This window comes from Delphinapterus leucas, chromosome 4 (genome assembly GCF_059928025.1).
Source record: "Delphinapterus leucas isolate spDelLeu-1000000601 "Yukka" chromosome 4, BTC_Dleu_Yukka2, whole genome shotgun sequence".
NCBI classification, from domain to species: domain Eukaryota; kingdom Metazoa; phylum Chordata; class Mammalia; order Artiodactyla; family Monodontidae; genus Delphinapterus; species Delphinapterus leucas.
Window position 1 is genome coordinate 142,967,402 of NC_143132.1, and position 21,342 is coordinate 142,988,743.

The 21,342-nt window shown below is 38.0% G+C and overlaps 1 protein-coding gene and 1 pseudogene across 1 annotated transcript in view; one reads left to right on the plus strand and one right to left on the minus strand.

Moving 5' to 3' along the window:
• Positions 1-243: 243 nt before the first annotated feature.
• KCNH8 (potassium voltage-gated channel subfamily H member 8) overlaps positions 244-21,342 on the plus strand; it is a 384,197-nt gene continuing 363,098 nt past the window's right edge. The window contains exon 1 of the mRNA XM_089911194.1: positions 244-604. Coding sequence (XP_089767320.1) covers positions 529-604 — 76 coding nt within the window. The 5' untranslated portion in view covers positions 244-528. The remainder of the gene's footprint in view (positions 605-21,342) is intronic.
• LOC149749450 (large ribosomal subunit protein eL31 pseudogene) lies at positions 15,279-16,940 on the minus strand (annotated as a pseudogene).

Sequence of the window (21,342 nt, forward strand, 5' to 3'; positions counted from 1 at the left end):
CAGCGGCTCCCGGGGGGTGGGAGTCGTGCTTGCTCGCGTTTCCCGGCGCCCCCGGGAGAAGGGCAGGCTCCGTGATTCCGAGCCTCGCCCAGCCTTGAGCGCCGCCCTCCGCGACCCCAGCGCCTGAGGTCAGGTTGCGGCGCCCCGGGCCACCGCGGGTTCTTCCCGGGCGAGCGGGCTGCGCGGCGGCTCCTGGCGGGCTCTGCCGCCCGCGGAGGGACGGTGGGGGTTCTCGGAGCTGGCGGAGGTGGAGGTGGAGGGGGCGGGAGAGGGAGCCTGCGCCCGGCTGAGCCTGGAGGTGCGGGGCGGGCTCCGCGAGCACTCTCTGGGCTGCTCCTGCCGGAGCCGCGGCGGCTGGAACCATCCTTCGCTCCTTCCATCCTCCCCCTTCTCTCGAGCGGCCCCATCACTGCGCCGGGCCCCCCTCCCCTGCCGTCATCACGCTCCCCTTCTCCCTTCTTGGCACTTTCCTCTCGAACCATCCTTCTGGACAAACTTTGATGGAGAATTTCACACCACGCTGGAAAAATGCCGGTTATGAAAGGATTACTGGCGCCCCAGAACACCTTCCTCGACACCATCGCCACCCGTTTTGACGGAACACGTAAGTCTTGCACTTCGATGAGTTGCATGGGTTTGTTTTTTTTTTTTTTGAATGATTTTTCTCCTATAAATTACTTTCGTTCCCACCCTCCTTTTTGCACCAGTGGATTTTGTTTCCTTATGTTCCCGCCGAGGTGTCTTTTGTGCGGAGAATTTTTTTCCTCTCGTGGTTCGGTGTAGTATTAACACTTCGGTGTAGTTGGCCCCCTTGACTCTTAGGTTTGTAAAGTCTGGAAAAGAATCTGAAGAAAGACCGACACCCGTGTTCACTGTGGGACCCGTAATTCCTCGGTTTTTATTAATTTTATGAAGTGAAAATGAAAATTGTCCATATTGGTGAATTGCCGATCTGTCCTTCTAGAGTTTCAAGGCTCCGTAAATTATAGGAAGAGTTTAGAATGTTCTTCGTCTATGGAGCCTCATTCTGTGAGGTCTTTTGGATAGGCATGATCCCATCTGAGTTTAAGAAATGCAACTAGAATCAAGATTGCCAAGTGTAAGCTTCCCGTAGAATTCTAAACGTTATGAGTTTGTCAGAATCCCGATTCCTGCTTCTCAGGTATTGAAAGGTAGCATATACCTTTCAATCTGAAATTATCCTAACACTCGAGGAGAGACTGTTGGAGAAGGAGAAGCCGGGCGTTATAAAGGTTGATCTGATCATAAGAGGAAGTTTCAACATAATTTTTTTGAGGGTGAATATTATTGGACGCTTAGCTTGTTTAAGCTTCTGTTTAAAAGCAAAGATATGGTGTGTGGATTCTTGGAGACTGTTGGGAAACGTCTGCAAGTTGTTCTCTTTCAGGACCACGGCCAGGTCCCCGTTCATTCCCAGGCTTCTCAAACTCCCCTCTTCTTGACCGGTTGGTTTTCCCTGTAATGAGGAGTCTGTACTTTCACCCCCAGCAAAAGCTATCAATTGGTTTCACTATGAATATACACACCTTCCTCCTAGCTTATGTTGCTTCTGCGTGCTATCTTTCCTTTTCTGCCTGTTACACAAGACTTGTAGAAACTCATTTGTTCTAAAGGCTAGTAGTGATTGAGGCATCATTGTTTTTTAGGATGATGGCATATTTCTTGGAGCTGATGTGAGAGAGCACATCTAACTCTGTTTTCACTCCAGTCATCTGGATACACAGTCTTACTACAGTGGGAAGTAAATCCTGGACTTTCGCGCTTCAGGAGTAGTTGGAAAAGTTTATATGAGGGAGAAATGAACTATTTACTGGATTTTATTCAATTTTTATTTTCAACCTCTAGACTACTCAGGGTAGTTGGTGAGCCTTTCCTTCCCCTTTTATGATCTAGATGTGTCAGACAGTATGAGTGAAGTGCAACGCTATTATTTATCTGTCTTCCTTAGATAATAATAGAAAAATATAATAAAATTTCAAATCCCTGCCAGTGACATCATACCCACCACCCAACCACTACACAAAATCACCACTGCTATCTTCATGCATGACTGTGGTTACTACTATTTGTTACCTTAGGAACTGATCAGTTTCTAGTGGATGTTTGTTCTAGAAGTTGCAAATTTAAACCCAAAAGACTTTCAATATTGATCACAAGTGCATGTATTGAAAATGAGCTAACTGGTAAGTGGTAGTTGCTTATCTCATTGTTATTTAAAGTTGAATGGAACGTAGTGTGTTCCCAGCATAGCCCTGGGAATTACTGCAGGGATATATTTAAGTACCAGTTGCTAATGAGAGGGGCTTTGGATCATCTGTGTGAGGAGACTTCTGCCTCTTTCACTATAACATTTGATAGACAGAAGGCATGTAGAGAAGGAATGGTGTACTAGTGAATAGCTCTTTTTCTATTTTAACTACACATTAATGTGAATAAAATAGAAAGTTAGAAGTTTTAAATCGTTGTTTGCGAAGACCATCATCACATAACCAGCATTTAGAATATTAGTAAAATTAAAACTGTTGGAGAGCATGCTTGGTCTGTTCTCCAAGGGTCTGTGGGATTCCTGGAGGGAACCACTTTGTATGAAATCAATCTGAAAATAAGTGAAGCAAATTTCAAAGTAATGAGTGACATAAAGATTTACTTTAGCAAAATTTTGTTGAGAACTTTTAAAGATACCCCTCATCCCAATAAACCCCACTCAAGGAAAGAGGACTGTATCCTCTTATTTGCTTTTCATTTGAATTGCAAGATGACTTGAATAATCTGAAACTTAAAAAAATACATGAAGCAAAGTTAAGCCACAAATTTTGCTAACATCATGGCATATCAGTTTGCCTGCTAAATATTTAGTTTATCTTTTTCTATCTTGTATGTGTTGACACTTATTAAGTATAATTACTATCCCTGAAACTCTTTTCCTATGATCATCCTTCTTTCTCTTGATTTTTCTTATAGCAGTCATTTATTTTCTTGTGCAAGATAAAACCATTTGAAAGTTTTAAATTAGCAAAATTGCCACTCGCCCAAATAAAAATTATACTGGAGAGTGCCTAATGTTATTATACTCAAAATGTAATGTGTTTACTTGGTACATTTTCTGCCTTGTTAGGTATACTTTATAGTCATGTTAGTTTCTTATTTTGTTTTATTTTGGAAAATATCATTGAAAAACTAAGAGAGCAAACAATAACCCTAGAAAACCACCTTGTTAACTTAACCACCATGAAATATTATTATCTTTATTGATTTAATACTGTAATGGAAAATAATAAATCTTAAAACATCATGTAAAATTTCTCCCAGGAAAAATTAAATATATGACAAGAAAAGCCTATAACATAATCTTACTGATTTATCAGTTGAGTTATTATCATCACAGGGCAACAAAAAATAAGTTAATAATATATTTTATCACCTAGTGACACTTTATTATTGAACGTAATAGGATATTTTTCTTTTTAATATTTAAGAAGTGAGCTGTTGGTCAGGATTGAAAGTCAATAGTGGACCATTAATTGAAACTTTTTTCTCATATTCAATATAATTTTTAAAAACTATTGGAAAATATAAATCTTTTCACATAAACTACCCTGACATATATTTACTCTTGAAATATGCTCTCCTGATTTACGTTTAACTGAATGTAAATGAGACTTAGAAAAACTAAGAAGCTTGCAAATATTGAATATGTGTACCCCATTTAGGGGAAAAAAGTAACTCCAATGAAATTCTTTGACTCATTGCATATAGCCATACTTCTCACTTGAAACACTTAAACATACACACACACACACACACAATGTTAACATTATGACCTGCACATAGTTTATTTTTACATCGTTCATTTTTTTTTTTACACATTTAATGTACTTAAAAAAATCTTTTCTGCGTAGGCTTTTGCTTTAAGTACATGAATATTAATCTGGACAAAGGGAAATGATAATAACAGCACACATAAGTACATATTTTAAAAAATAGTTTTTCAGTACAAATATTTGCCACAGGGTACCATTTGAGAAAAACACATTTCTCTGAGGATATAAAACTTTCAAAGGGAAGTGTCCATTTTCCAACAAAATGGTGCATTAGCCTACATTTTCCAGTCACATCAAAATTTGGCCAGAACAATTCTTTCTCTCTGGGGTTAGTGAGACAAGATCTAAGCTCTAAAGGAAGTTTGTAGCCCAGTAGACTCTATCAAGGAGATTCCATTCAAAGTATTCAGAAATAATGGTGGTTTAGACATTCATTTTGTATTTGCGTATGTTTTATGTACTCCTGTTCAAAATGGTCCAAGGAAATTTGTTAAATTGAAACGCTTCCTTTCCAGAGGAAACTCAATGGAGTTTCTTTTCCCCTTTATACTTTCATCAAGGTACATAGATCTCTTAACTTCAGAAGCATAGAGAGAAGGGTAATGTACCCAATGCTGTAGCAAAGGGACACGATAAGGAAGGGGACAGTGGGAACTTCCTAAGTCTTTGCTGGGCTGTAGTTAGAAGAATATCATCAGAGGCATTTAGCCAATAAAAAAGATTGAGCTCCATTATGTATGGGTCTGTCTGTAAAAGGCTGTTACATGAAAACATTCAAAGAAATACCTAGCACTCCATAGATATCTCCCCACAAATGGGAGTTCGTAAAGACTCGTTGGTATTTTTTGCATGCCACGAGTAGTCTCTTATTCCCATTCTGTATGTTTAGAGAGACAGTTCCCACGTCAGTTTTCTATTTCCGGGTAGTGAATTACCACGCATTCAGTGGCTTATCATCTCACATTTTCCGGAGGCCAGACATCCAGGCAAAGACCAGCTGGGTCCTGTGCTCAGGGCTTCCGGAGACTACAAGGCTGAAACCAAGTTGTCAGCTGAGGCTCGAGGCCCCCTTCCGAGCTCTCGTGGTTGCTGGCAGAATTTAGTTCCTTGTGGTTTTTCTCAGCAACTGGAGGCTTCCTTCCGCCTCCTGACACATGGCCTCTTCCCCAGGCCCTCTTACAACAGAACAGCTTACTTCTTCACAATGACTCAGCCATAAAAAGGAATGAAATAATGCCGTTTGCAGCAACATGGGTGGACCAAGAGATTATCATACTAAGTGAAGTCAGACAGAGAAGGACAAATATAGTATGATATCGCTTATATGTGGAATCTGAGAAAAGGGTACAAATGAACTTCTGTACAAAACAGAAATAGACTCGCAGATGTAGAAAACAAACTTATGGTGACTGGGGTAAAGGGGAGAGGAGGGATAAACTGAGAGATTGGGATTGACACACTACTATATATAAAATAGGTAAGCAATAAGGACCTACTGTATACCACAGGGAATTCTACTCAATACCCTGTAATGGCCTGTATGGGAAAAGAATATTAAAAAAGAGTTATACATATACATATGTATATGTATAACTGACTCACTTTGCTGTACACCTAAAACTAACACAACATTGTAAATCAACTATACTCCAATAAAAATTGAAAAAAAGAATAAAAAAAGAACAGCAGGAATGCCTGTCGTTTAGAAGCTCACCTTGGTCAGGCCTACCCAGAATAATCTCCCTTTTGACTCAAAGTTGACTGATTATGGATCTTAATTACATCTGTAAAATCCCTTCTAAAATCATATGACCTGTCCAAACTCAAGGGAAAGGGACTAGATGGAGTGTTTACACAAGGGGTTAGGAATCTCGGGAGCCAGTTTAGAATTCGATCTGCTACCGGTGCTGTCCCATTGCTGTACTATTATACGAAGCCTGACGCTCTCACGTCTGTTCTTCTGTGAAGCAGATTTATTGAGCATGCTCTATGTAATTCTGTACGCACGTAAACTCTGCTGAGCTTGCATCTGCAGTCTTTGTGAATGTAAGGCCCAACTCACTGGTGGGAGGGTTTTTCTTTATATTTGGTGATGGCATATGAGTCAACCTAGCCTAGCCACGTTAGTCAGCTGTGTTAATCAGATTCTTCATTCTCTGATCTACAAGTAACGTGGGAGACATAGGGATATTTTCAGAATATTAATCCCAGTCTCTTGACAGGGTGCTTCCTCTTTCCAGATAAGGAAGGTTACATGGGGTCTGTTGGTCTGTGTACGGGTATCTTAAGCTGCACTGGCGGGTGAACCAGTCCACAAATGTGGCATCTGCAAAGGACGCAAGACAGGTCCTTGTATTCTAAGGTGACTGAGCTGCTTCCACTTTATTTACCTTCTTAACCAGTTCTGTTACTGGCTTCGTATGTGGACTGTTTTGAAACAGTATGTTTTCCATCTTTTTCTTATGGTTCTAACCATGTTTCAGATTTTAAGAAACTCCCCATTAGGCACTCTTGTATTGAGGTTGACTGAGTTAAATTAAATAACTTTCTTTATGTAAACTTTATTCCAAGTTTACTAAAAAAATAGAAAAAAAGAAAGAACAAGAGAGGGAGAGGGAGGAGAGAATAGAGAAGAGGGATGAGGAAAGGGAATTATTTATTTTCATTCTTTTGACTTTGGAGATGAATTCTTTATCTTAAAAAGGACTTATTGCATGGGTTCTCAAAACTTCCCTGCAATGAACAAAGTGTTTGATTTACAATAATTTGGATTTAGGTACTTACCAGAAATGCATTTCTTTGGATGAGTGAGATATACAAATAAGAAGAAAAATTTTATTATGTAGTCTTTAAAAATACCAGATAATTTTTTTTTTTTTTTGTGGTACGCGGGCCTCTCACTGTTGTGACCTCTACCGTTGCAGAGCACAGGCTCCAGACGCGCAGGCTCAGCGGCCATGGCTCACGGGCCCAGCCTCTGCGCGGCATGTGGGATCTTCCCGGACCGGGGCACGAACCCGTGTCCCCTGCATCGGCAGGTGGGCTCTCAACCACTGTGCCACCAGGGAAGCCCCCCAGATAATTTTGTTTTGACACCATCATATAGAGGAAGATAGATAGGTAACATGTTAAGAATGGAAGTTATACCCACAATTTTTTCTAGGCTCTGGCATTTGGTGTTGCTTGTAGACCAGATCCAACACACTCTGGGAGGGCACAGTCTCTCTTAGGAAATCTTTGCTTTATTCAAACAATCAAACATTTCTTCAATGCTATTTAATCCATGCTGACTATATACAAAGCTATTATGCTAGGATCTTTGGGATAAATCATGCTTGTCCTTCTCTCAAAGAGGACAATAAATGTATGCACAAATTACCATCACATAGGTTAGAAGGGGATGCGACTGTTCAGGGTGAAGGACTGTGTACATTTAGATGAGGGAGGAATAATTTCCTTGGGGGGGGCGATGAGCTGGCTGGAGTCATGTAGTAAATGACTTCTGGGTGGGAATGATTGGCTCATGTATGATAAGGGCAAAACACAGTATTCCATTTACTTGGTCAATTTGTGCAGCACTTGTCATTGAGGCTGGAAAGGGGGGCCTTTAAGGAGAATACCAAGTATCTTAGAGGGCGTGAAGGGGGCAATGTAGAGGCAACAGGACAATGGAAAGTCAATAAGGCCAGACAAGGAACATCTTTGAAGCCAGGGTGCTTTGTCATAATAAGCCATCGGAGGTGGTAGACCCATGTCTCGGTAAGAGAAATGTGTTGTCCTGTATGCCTGGTGTAAAAGCTCTCAACCTGCCCATGTTTCACAGGCTGATGCATGATACGGGAGAAATGTCAACCTTGAAACCGGTGACATACAATATTATATGTTACAGGTGTACAATAGAGTGATTCACAAATTTTAAAAGTCATATTCCATTTATAGTTATTATAAAATATTGGCTATATTCCCCATGTTGTACAATATATCCTTGTAGCTTATTTTATACCTAATAGTTGTACCTCTTAATCCCCGACCCCTATAGTGCCCCTTCCCCCTTCCCTCCTAAAGTGTTCATTCTTTCTAGCTAGAAATTACGTGCAGCTTTCACAAGAGTTTTTACCATTTTTTCAGCTTCTACCCATTAAGGTTTACAATATTAGTGTCTGAATTTCAGCTTGGGCTCTCTGGACAAAGCTGAGAGTCCCTCAAGCCCATGGGTCTCAATGGGAAACAGCTACATTGGCTTGGTCTTGCCACTGAAAAAGCAAGATATTGTTGTACTGTGTGTGTGTGTATCTGGCCCCTATGTCTAGATGCTTTTAATTAACTATTTTCTTAAAACGTTTATTTTATATTGAAATATAGTTAATTAAAAATGCTATTTTTTTTTTTCTTTTTGCGCGGTACGCGGGCCTCTCACTGTTGTGGCCTCTCCTGTTGCGGAGCACAGGATCCGGACGCACAGGCTCAGCGGCCATGGCTCACGGGCCCAGCAGCTCCGCGGCACGTGGGATCTTCCCGGACCGGGGCACGAACCCGTGTCCCCTGCATCGGCAGGTGGACTCTCAACCACTGCGCCACCAGGGAAGCCCTAACAATGCTATTTAGTTTCAGGTGTACAGCAAAGTGATTCGGTTATACATGTAGAAGTATTACCTCTTGCAGTGTTTCCAGGTGTGCATACCAAATCACTGACACTTCTTACTATCTGTCCTAATAAAGGCTTTACACTTGAACAAGGGTCCCCTATTACGCAGCGGAATTGTGTGTTCTTCATTTGCTTATGGATGTCTGCTCTGCCTAGGAAGCTAACTTTCTGTTAGGAAAGGGAAAGATTGATTTCTGACCACAAGGTGAGTGCTCTTCTCCTCCAGGGCTGCTCACCCCTGTGTTGTACTGTAGAATGACGCCTGTGGAGAAGAAAAAGAATTGAGGGTGTGCTAGAATTCCATCCCCGTGAAGCCACTGAAGAAATGCCAACAGACAGAGGTACAGAACTGCAACATCTGCAGAAATAGTCCGTTCACCCGGGCCATACATATTTGCTGATACAGTCTAAACACTAAGTTTTTAAATCCATTTTGGTTTAGCAGAGCCTACAAACAAAAATGATGAGACTTCAACTTTACCTGTGTTATAGTTCATACTTAGCAACTGAAGTGATTGAAGAGTTTTCTCAATAATTTAAGCAGTCAAACGTAGTTCTTGGCTTATAAATTCCCTGGAAGATAAATTTTGCTTTCCTTTTTAGCTGTTAGTACAACTACCCATCTCCCTCAAGCCCTTCAAAATTCACATGTCCCCAAATGAACTAATAATCTTTTCTAGCCCATGAAGCCTGTTTATTCTCTGGCCCCATAATTGGCATCACCACCCACCCATTTCTTCAGGCTAGAAATCTGAGTTGGCCTCAACTGCGCATGCATCAGATTGGTTATCAGGTCTTTGAGATTTCACTTAGAAATGCCCTAATTTGGCTTCTCATCTCCCTCTTCCTTGCTTTTACTTTAGTTTGGACCCTGTTTCTTAGCGACACAATTGCAACCTTACTCTGTCTAGACTCCCGTGGCCATAAGCTCTTATCCGACCCGCTTGTGCCCCCTTCAGTCTGCATTGTCCCCAGAGTGATTTTCCTTAAAAGCGCTATCATCATTTAATCATGTAACTACCCACCGGTTCCCTGCTACCTCTTGGAGTATGTCCAAAGCCCTTTGGGTCATCTAACTGCAAGATGATTTGGCAGCATCTTTTCCAGCCACTGCCTCCTGAGGCTGCAGACATACTCACCCCAAACACCCCGCTTGCTCATCCTGGGCCTCTGCATGGCACCCATTCTGAAGGTCCCCTTCTGTCCAAACTCTTTCTGTGAGGCTCCAAGTAGAGCCAGGTGACATTTCCTCTCTGCTGCCATGTTACCTTGCCCATCCCATCCCTCCAGTCAGCTCCTCTGTGTGTTCTAATGATCTGCTTTCGGATTTCAACACTCAGCCATCAACTCCTTCAAGTCTTCCTCGCTTGGACTTATACTTGGAAGAAAGTCTTTGCTCAATAAATGTTGTTTTGGGTAGAAGAATTTTGTATTTCTTAAAGGCCAGGTCTGTATATTAATTGTCTTTATTTCTCTTCAGTGGTAACTGATACTCCTTTTATATAGTACTATGTGGTTAAATTTAGTTTTGAGACATAATTCTAGACTGGCTTCTAGCCCCTCATTTTCACATGGTTGAAGTACTAATTTATTTTATCAAACTCTAATGATAATAGTGACTACCATTCAGGGCATGTCTGCCTGCATGCTGTGTGCTGTGCTGGTGCTTTATCTGTTCCTACACAACCCAACGCAGCAAGAAGGCAGGCAGTCCCCTTTCTGTTCCAGATGACAGGACTCAAGCTCAGAACTTTTCTAATGTTATCACAGTAGCCTGTGATTTTTCTACTATAGCCTGTGATTTTGCTACTATATCACACTGCCTCTAAAATGTGGTTTTTTAATAGTAAGTATAAACAGACTGGGGCAATCTGTGATATCATTTCTAGCTTCTAACTCTTGCAAAAAGGGATTTCTGCTTTAAAGATTTTAGCCCCTTCTAGTTCATATGCTGCTTTTTTTTTCTCTTTTGATATACTATGCTTTAGTACTTGTCACTTAAGAATGTGTTTAGATTGGTATTTAAGACTCATATCTGGAACTACTAAGTGCACTCACTGTGCAAAGCAGTTTTGCTCATCAAAGAAAATCTACCGTCCATTTTTTAAAAAAATAAAGAAACCCGTTTTCTTTGAGATTTTGGTGCTTAGAATTTGCTGACTTTAGAACTTCCTTGTGATGTTTTTGTTGTCAGGCTAATCTTTCTATAGAAGATATTCTAATTCTCATGGCTGTTATAGTGACATCATTTTGTATTTTTACCTTGTTAGTGTTTTACAGAGGAAATTCTTCTACCTATTTTGAGTCTGCTTTTATTGGGAGAAATATATTCTCCAGTGTCAGGCACTTTTAACAGCAATCATTTACCTTTACTCTACAATGAACTTACAGTCAGAAATAAGGGTACCTAGCTCTCTAACTCTCAAATCTAGTTTAAAGCTCTTTTCTTTTTTCATGTTTTTCTTTTTTTGTTGTTGTTCTAATAAGTCTTTTGGACAGATTTCCTTATTGTACCTGTGAGTCCAACCAGTTTCTTACTCTAGTTATTGAACTAGAGGGAACTGAGACCAGAGTGCTTTTCAGTCTTTCCATATTTTGATTGTCTAGAAAAAATGATCCATGTAAGAAGTTCAGATGTTATCAAACTGTCAAGTACCCACTTTGACAGGAAGTAGCTTGTCCTTAAGTGTGATATTCTGGCTATTCCTGCAATGGAGAGAATCATGTAGAAGATTAAATGGGGCATATTTTTTATCTTGACACAGAAATAAATGTTTCTGCTGTGATCCCATTAATTGTGAAGGAGAATGAATGTCTTGGGACTGGAGCTTTTGTTTTGTATTGTAACTTTTGATTTGAATAAACGTTATAAAATTATTTGAAAGATAGTAATAATAGCTAATATTTGCCTAGCATTTCAGTGTATTCGTTCTTTTTTTCCATCTCTTGAATTGCTTTTGAACTAATAGATAACAAGTGGCTTCCTATTATAATTTTAAACATACATTTACTTTACTGTAAGTGAAGTTGAGCATTATTTAATATATTTAAGTTCTATTTGAATTTCCTTTCCTGGGTATTATTTGTTCATATTCATTGCCCTTTATTAATTAAATTGTTGGCATTCTCTTTTTGACATCTATGAGCTCTTTACAGAATAACAAAATGAATACTTTACTGGTGGTGTTAATGTATATGTTTTCTCCAATTGTGGTGGGATTTTTTATTTTTATGTAAGTGAATTAATCAATTTTCCTCTTATGATTTCTGTGTTTTGTGTCATACTTAGAGAGGTATTTTCTATTCTGAAATTATTTTAAAAATACATCCTATGTGTTCTACCATAGTTTCATTTTGTATATTAATTTTTTCTCCTCTGTTAGTAAGTTCTGTCATTTAATCTATTGAGTACAACGTAGGGATCAAATTTTTCCTTCCTAGATTCCTATCCAATTTTCTAACAATATTTTTCAATAATTCATCTTTTCTACACTGATTTGAAACATGTAGTTTATCATATTCCATATTTCTATATGTAATTCTTTCTATATTTTGACTTGCTATCCTATTACATTCATCTATTTTTTTCTTTATGTGTAGTTCCACAGTTTTAATTATAGAAATTTTATGATGTGCATCAAAAGTCTCAATCCATTCTATTTTTCCCCACAGAATTTTACTTGGCTAATCATACTTATTTGGAAGTCCACAGGAGCTTAAGAATCAGATTATCTAGTGGAAAAAAACCCCGATGGTATTTTTAATGGAATCTCCTGGAGGAAAATGACATTTTTATAATGTTGAAAATTCATATCCAAAAATTTGCCACGTATTTCTTTCACATCTTTTTTGGGATTCTCAATAAAGCTCTTGCACATTTCTGCTTTATTTGATTCCTAGTAATTTCATCTTTGTAACGGTTATGTAAAATGGATTCTTTTCTTCCACCGTTTAGCTTTTCTAATTCAGTCATGTTTATTTAGTTGAAGGCTATTGATTCTTAAATTTTATTGTTTTTCTAACCAGCCAGCTTGCTGAGTTTCTATTATTCTTTGTAATAATTTTGCAATTGTTTTTTTGAGGTTTTAAGGTAACAAACAATATTGCCGTCAAATAATGAAAAGTTTGTTTTGTTTCCAATTTTCACAAGTCTTACTTTTTGTCCCCTTAATTTTTTTTTATTAATTTTTTTTTTGGCTGCGTTGGATCTTTGTTACTGTGCTCAGGCTTTCTCTAGTTGCCGTGAGCGGGGGCTACCCTTGGTTGCGCTGCGCGGGCTTCTCATTGTGGTGGCTTCTCTTGTTGTGGAGCACGGGCTCTAGGCACACGGGCTTCAGTAGTTGTGGCACGTGGCTAAGTAGTTGTGGCTCGCGGGCTCTAGAGCACAGGCTCAGTAGTTGTGGTGCATGGGCTTAGTTGCTCTGTGGCACGTGGGATCTTCCCGGACCAGGGCTCGAACCGGTGTCCCCTGCATTGGCAGGCAGATTCTTAACCACTGCACCACCAGGGAAGTCCCTCTCCCCTTAATTTTTTTTTTCTATTGTCTAGTTGTTTTGGCTAGTATTATAAATACTATAAAAATGGTGATGGTAAAGAATATCCTTCTTGTTCCTGACTTTAATGGGAATTATTTTAGCGTTTTTCTAGTAAGTATTTTTCTGGTTTTTAGTTTGAGAAATAAATATTTTATTATAAGAGATTTTGTCATGTATTCCTATTTTATTAAGCAATTTTATCAATTCTTTTCATCATCTATTCAAATAATTCTATGTTTCTTGTTGAATTAATTAATATAATAGATTCTTTTGACAGATTTTATAATATAAACTCTCTTTGCGTTCTTTCATTAAAGGTTTCTTGGACGTGTTACTGGGTTTTACTTGTTAATGTTTTACTTAGTATTTCACTTAGAATTTTACTTGTTAATGTTTTATTTAGAATTTTAGAATGTGTGTGTGTAATAGTCATTTTTTTCTTTTTTTTGCATGTGTGTATTATTGGATTTTTGTTGGGGACCACAGATCCATATCTGTGCCACTTATACTGTAGAGTCATTGGGTTTAGAATTTGTGCCAAATTTTTCTTATTTTAATAAATTATCATTATTTATTACATTGGTGAGGTTTATAATGGTATAATTTACATGCAGTAAAATCACCCCTTACAAGTGTATAATTCGATGAATTTTGCAAAATGTGTACAGTCATAAAACCACCACCACAATCAAGATTTGGAACAGTATCTCTCCCCCGTCTCCCCAAGGTCAGTACCCTCCCCCGCCCTTCCAGTCCCTAGGACAACTAATCTGTTTTCCATCTCTGTGGTTTTGCCTTTTCTAGGTTGTAAGGTTAATGAAATCATACAGTATGTAGCATTTTTTGTGTGTGTCGGGGGGTGGGGGGTGGGGAAGGTGGAGGTGTCCGTCTTCTTTCACTTGTCATAATGCTTTTGCAATTAAGTAATTTTTTTGCATGTGTCAGTAGTTCTATTTTATTGTTGAAAATTTTATTCAGTTTTGATTTTGAGTTTTCTTATACATGTAGAAAAAAATGAAGCAACAGTAGTTAATGTATTGATTCAATAGTAGAAGAGCTTCATGACTATTAATACCGTCAGGGTTTTCTATGGAAAATCAGTTAATCTTAATAATACTTGAGTTTTTGCATCAAATTTATGGATATAAGTTAAGCTTTCCAAAGTTTGTTTTATAGAAGGTAAATCATATTTTAAATGTTATTGTAAATTCAGTTAAATGGATCATTAAAAATAAAGTTACTTGTTTTGTGATGAGAAGACAAATGTAGGTTTTGGTAGAGCACAGTGTCATAGTAAAGACAGTATTTATTAAATTAAACAATGTATGGAGAAGGAAGGTGCTTGGGGGCTTCCCTGGTGGCGCAGTGGTTGAGAGTCTGCCAGCCGATGCAGGGGACATGGGTTCGTGCCCTGGTCGGGAAGATTCCATATGCCACGGAGCCGCGGAGCGGCTGGGCCCGTGAGCCATGGCTGTTGAGCCTGCGCGTCCGGAGCCTGTGCTGCGCAGCGGGAGAGGCCATAGCAGTGAGAGGCCCGCGTACCGCAAAAAAAAAAAAGCAAAAAAAGAAATGTGCTTGGACTTGGATGTAGTGAATGCATAGTACATTTTTGCGCCCCCAAAATGGTGTGTTCTATCAATCACTATAGAGGCTGTAATGGTCAAAGTTACCAAATATGTTTATATATGAAGAATTAGTTACAGTAGTTACACTACATGATGTTTGTTAAATACAGAAAAAGCATTTGGCATGGCAATACATGGTTTTTCTTTTTACTGTCATCAGTCATAATTTTAAAGTGTCTGAGCCTTTGAATGAATGCTTTGTAAGCAATCTAAGTGTCTGACAGTTATTATTCTTTTCTGAATGAAGCTTTTATATTTTCTTTTCATTTTATTTGAAATCACTTGAAAATATTTAATCAAAGTATTTAATAAACAGAGTATCAAAAACTTCATTTTAGTGGATAGGGAGGATTGTAAACCAAACTGTAAGACAAGAATACATTGAAATGTATCACTAGACAAGCAAGGGGAAAAATTAAACAATAAGAGCTCAAACTAAGCGCTAGATTTAAGAATTTTCCTTTGAAATACTTCAACTTGGAAGACTTTTTTGATGAAGCTTCTATATTTAATTGGATACATTTATCAGTACTGAAACTGAATGCAGTTGAAAAGATCTGTGATTTTGCAGCACCTACATTTGACAAAACACTGAAAAGAAGTATAGAGATACCTTTTATGACAAATTTTTTATATTATAGAAATTTTTGAAGGTAATTACTCTGAATAAAGAAAAATGAGAGGACCAATGAGGTATTTGAACTGAAATATTTACACTTTTCAACATATAGAATTGAGATATTGTCAATGTAGCAAAATTTGGGGGACAAATAGAATTGAGAATATCCTCTGTGTAGCAGAATTTGTCATGTCTACAAGGTATTTCAGCAACTACAGAGTATCTTTTCAATGAAAACTTTTCATGGTCTATAGCAAAGAGTTAACTGAAGATGCCCACAATTTCAAATTTATTTACCATAAAATACATCATTGAGGAAAATCACAGGCAATTTTATGGAAAAAATTTAAATAATATATAGATACAAAAGAGATATTGTTTAGAATAATACCAGCAACTTGGTGTAATAGACAAATATGGCTAAATACATGACAAATATGTGAAAATATAATGAAAAATCGTTGTGCTGAGGTGCTTATTTTATTTTCTGGTAATATATAGATACTATCTCATAGAAATAATGCTATGTTTCAAAATAGTTTTGGAAGAAAGAAAGGTTATAGGTTCACTGATATAGTAGAACTAGTCAAAAATAAAAAAGTAAATACTTTAATAATTATACAATTTTATTCTTTGATACCTATTTTCACTTTCAAAGGAATCCCCAAGTCATCCTATGTTATGCCCACCTCATAACAAGATATTCACAGCTCTTTGAAATACTGCTTTTTGACCTCCTTAGGTCTCCAAGTACAAATTTCTTTAAGTTAGACTTTTTATACAATTTACTTGTGATACTATCTTCTGAGGTATATTGATGAAGTTGGGGAAAATATTATCCCCCCTTTGTAATTGTTAATATAAATATTAAAATAAATTTTCATGTGTTTATATAACACTGTTTGCTATCTCTTTAATTTTGTTATACCAGATACCTTGAATCGAAGTGACTTGGGTCGCTCTTGGCCTGTGATTATTCCTAAATATTTTTATTGTCATTTATTTATTTTTTGCCGTTCTATAACTTTACTGAACAATCAGCAGTCAGTTCCCATCCACGTTAACTGTCTGTAGATTTTTGAAAGTGGTGGCAGGTACATAGGTAACCAGCGTATAGAGCTTGTTTGGTGAATCTTCATCTTCATTACGTTTTCTGGACAACCGCACACGGATACGGTATGGGACATTCCTTATTCCTTTGGCGCAGCAGCTTTGTTGAGCCCGGTGTCAACGCGTACATCTGGAGTTCCCATTTCCTTCCTGGCAAACTTCTGGATTTCTTTGAGCGCCCGAGGGGCACGCTTCTTGAAAGGGACTCCAGGGATGCGTTTGTGAATGTTGATAGTGTATTCTCTGGTCACCACCTCCTTGATGGCGGACCGGCCCTCCTCTTCTCGCCGCGCTTCTTTGCCGGAGCCATCCTGACGGGCTATTGCCCCTATTTTAGAGAAGAGGACGCAGAGGACCCTAGAGAGCCTCAATATTTTGTCTCAAACTGGTACGTGAAAGGGACGGACTCTTATTCTCATCCTTCAGTTGCAAAACCCATGTTCTTCCTTCAACTTTACTCTGATTTTCCTTTGAAAGAAGAAAAAGGGAGGAGAATTGACATTTAGTGAGTAACCGTGAACCCAATGCTATGTTTGGTATTTTCACCTATATTAGTTTATTTAATCTCTGCAATACTGCAAGCTAGATGTTTTTGTTCCTACTTCGTGGATGGGGAAATTGAAACCCAGGAAGGCTGAATAAATTGCCAAAAGTCACACACTTTACAGGTAGTGAAGCTGGAATTTACACATTTTGTTTTTACTAAGCAGTCTGGGTTTAATTAAAAAGACAAAAAATTGGGGCTTCCCTGGTGGCGCAGTGGTTGAGAGTCCGCATGCCGATGCAGGGGACACGGGTTCGTGCCCCGTCCACGAAGATCCCACATGCCGTGGGGCGGCTGGCCCCGTGAGCCATGGCCGCTGAGCCTGCGCGTCCGGAGCCTGTGCTCCGCAATGGGAGAGGCCACAGCAGTGAGAGGCCCGCGTACCAAAAAAGACAAAAAATTGGAGCTAAATTGTAAGGCATTCAGTTTATTAGGATTAAGATCTTAATGGTTATGGTTGACTTCACTTTGAGATATAAACCACTTTTGTGCTTTTTAAGAACACACCATTTGGGAAACTCAATTCAGAAAGTTACAAAGTGGCAGTGATTTATAAACAGTAGTTAGTGGATTGTCCAGGAATTTACTTCCCTTGTTAGAATAAATACCCAAAATGGTTTCTTGTTATGTGAGGGGTCATGGCTATTGATGCTGGAGATAACTTGAGTGCCACAAGCCTAGAGTTATCTATAGAACAATGTTACACTAACTTGAATTTTAAAATGCTTCTGGCCAGTCAGTGTTTGCTTAGGAGTGGGAGGGGATGGAGAAGGGTGGAATCACAAAGAAGCCTGAGGAAGCTTTTGGGGCTAGGTAAGGTGCATCTGCTGTGCTCGTAACCTCCTATTTCTTTGTTTCCCTTCTTTAACAGTTCCCCAAACTCATCCCAACATGTACATTCATATAGATACACACACACACACACACACACACACAATTTATAATTTAGTATCACTTAAATTAAATGTTAATTGCTCCCAAAGTATAATATCTTATATAATGTAATCGTTTCTCAGGCTTAAAGAATTTACAACATTTTCCAATACCAGAGAGTTAGATGGGGAAGAGATTTTGGAAATGTGAAATGGCTTGTGTTTTTTCCGTGAACTGGCTTAAGAATGCTCAAAGCTGAATGTTCAACGTCTTTTAGCAAGAGTATGAGTCCCTGTGGCATGTATTTTAAGGAAAGATACTATTCCCAGCCACATAGCCTCTTTATTAGTCTTACTTGTTCTAATGTCCTCATTTATTTGTTTTTGTATATTATATATATTTCTGTGAGCCACATGAATAATTTATTTTTTGGAACAATTCGTCATATAAATAAACATAAGCTTTAAGAAAACTTGTTTTTTTTTTTTTTTTGCTTTCTGAGAGACTTTTTCACGGGCTTAGAGTTTTCTAGGTTAAATTAGGTCCTTTGGAGGATGCAGCTCATATTTTTTGCTCTTATTCTTTCATTTCTATAAGGTTGCTTATTTTTCAGTGACTAGAGGGTTAGAAACTAAGATTCAGGGAAATATGAATGATCCCTCCTAGCAACGTATTTTTCAAGTTGTCATTTGTTGAGGGTGGATGCAAATGGCAAAGATACATGGCTTTCCTTCAGTTCTTCTTCAGTTTTCACATAGATATTCGGTAGCTTGAATCTATAAATAAATGAGCCTATCAGGAGTAAGATGCTGTGAATAACAGATCTCCTCTGATCACTAAATTCACTTAAACAATTGCAGGTATACTTTTAAATTAGTATCTGTGACACTTTTTGAAGTGGGCAAAGAAGTGCTTCCATAGCCAAGTTTACAGAGAAAAATGAGAAATATCTCATGAACCCAGAGTGAGGAAGGCTTTTGGTGGCCTCTGTAAAGTGAGACGCTGAAATGGGTTTTGAAATCTAGAAGAATAGCTCACAGGTAACTTTGCTGTGTTCGTGCGCAGATGAGCCTCATAGAGATAAAGCATTTAGAGAAGAGGGAGCAGGGGAGAAAGGCACAAACTGTGTGGACGTAGGTATCATGGCAGAAGGACACACTGAGTCATTAATCTGAGCTATTTACAGTGGATAATTCGTGAGAAAAGGATAGAACATTTAGACCAATATTTAAATAAATTCACCTAAGAAGGAAGGAATTATACATATGACTATGATTCTCTTGACCACTGCATATTCTATATATTGCAATTCATCCTCAAAGAAAATAATTCTCTTTGCTTCCCCAGGACTTAAGTGTGCACAAATTCTCAGCAACTGTTTATGAGGTTTGACATCCCAAAGTTCCCACAGACAATGTTATTGATCTTTTTTTTTTTTTTAACATCTTTATTGGAGTATAATTGCTTTATAATGATGTGTTAGTTTCTGCTTTATCTGCGCTGGTATCTAGCACCTGTGTATTAGACTCACATTCCTTTTTTCCCTCCCATTACCACTGTGATTCCTTCCCCGCAATATCCCTACCACCACCCTCACATCATCTCATTCTCTCTCTTCTCTCTTCTGTGCCTAAAAAAATAAAGAGAGAAAGGAAAAGATGAAGGGTAGATACCCTGAGGCAGGTAATGTTTCCTCCTTCCTCTTCCGTGGCCTCCCCTCCAGGCTGCATCTCGTGGTTTCTTCCCTCAGCTCAGTGGTGTTTGACATCTTTACCTCTGATCTTGGTACTAGGCTTTAGAAGGCAACGGTATTTTAAGGATTTTTTTCTGTATATTTTCAAATACAGTTGAACAGAGTAACTTTTTAAACAAAAAAATATGGTGATTTCCTCAAAAATCATATTAAAAATGCCTCCAAAGGATTCTACAGACATTAAGAATTAAGTCTCTGCAGTTCTCCTGGCAAGTTCATAAATCTCAGGACCCCCTCTACTTTTAGGGAAATGGAAAAATACCTTGGGTGAAATCAGGCAAGACGGTCACTAGTCAAGGATGTACTTGAAAAGCCCTAATTGGGATCTCCTTCACTCTTTTAAGGAATATTGATTTTTTTAATGTTCTCAACCTTCAGAACTAAATCAAAACTGAATTTTCATGTTTTCATGAGTTGATTTTCCCATTGTGTCTTAAAGCATGTTCCGTATTCAATCTGCCTGATATCTACTACATGTTTTAGAATGTAATTAATAAAAATATTCACTATCCTCAAGGAGGTGATGTCCAGCCTAGGTGATGAATATGAGTGCTATTTCCAATAATAAAGTCTGGAGACTTACAATGGAGAAACATACAACATTTGAATTATTTTGACTTCTATATAGTAAGAATTTTATGCCTGTTTTCTTTAAGAAAAGGAATTTTTGAGTCTATCTATAATCGTTTTGTTTCTGTTAGTGAAAAGAATTGCAAAATAAAGTAATATGCTAATGTCCCCTTTGAATTAGACACTAATCATTTTATGTTTTATTTTATAGAGTCTTTGACCAGCTTATTCATGAGAATATGCTTTCTTCTTCTCTTCTCCTTCTTCTTCTCCTTCTCCTTCTTTTTTCTGATGGTGAATCTGGCCTCCTTACCCCAGATGAAGTGTCATGAGTTTTAAAGGACATCCCCACACTGGGATAAATACTTTCAGAGTCCATACATTTTATAATGGATTAGCTTGTTCTAAATATAGTAATTTAGAAATACTCTCTTCACATTTAGCTAAAAATATATGAACTTGCAGAAGTTCATGATTTGAAACACATGCAGAATAACTGTTTTGTTATTTTATCACACGCTTTTTTCTGTACTCATTCTTTTATTTTATAATGGCAGTGAATACTTCAAGTGACTCTAAATAGTTGAGATGCCACTTTATAATAATATTTTCTGTAAACTCCATGAGAACATAAAGACTAATTCTGCCACACTTTCTAGTATGTTTCTTCTGGAAATACTGTATTATCACCTTTGATCACTTCTAATATTAAAGTTGGTTTATTGTCTTGATTTTTCTGTGGATCATATGTTTATCCAATTAAACATAAAGGCTGATTGTAAATTGGTTCTCCTAATACACTTCCTGACATTTCAGAGGGGAAAAAAAATCCTGTGAGCTATTTATATTTACATTTGAATTCAAGTACACGTTCTCATACAGTACAGACTTCACCTTAGACAATTTCCTCAACTAATAATATACTTTCAGCAGCTGTGTGGGAGTTTAGGATCAATTTAGCTACATTAGCTTGTTTACAAATAATGCTACCTAAAATGATAAAAATTCAAATCATGATGTCAGTACTTCCTCTGGACTTGTTTCCTATTATTAGGATTTTCTCAGAAAATGTGTGCTGCTGAGTTGGGGGTGAAATATTTGTTTACCTCTTGTCCTCTAATATTTCACTCTGTTTTTACTGTCAAGTAGATTCAGAAGGCCTTCTCTGGTAAATCACTAAAAGAGACCTGAAGAATTATCCTGTTTCAGCTTCTTATTTGAAGATA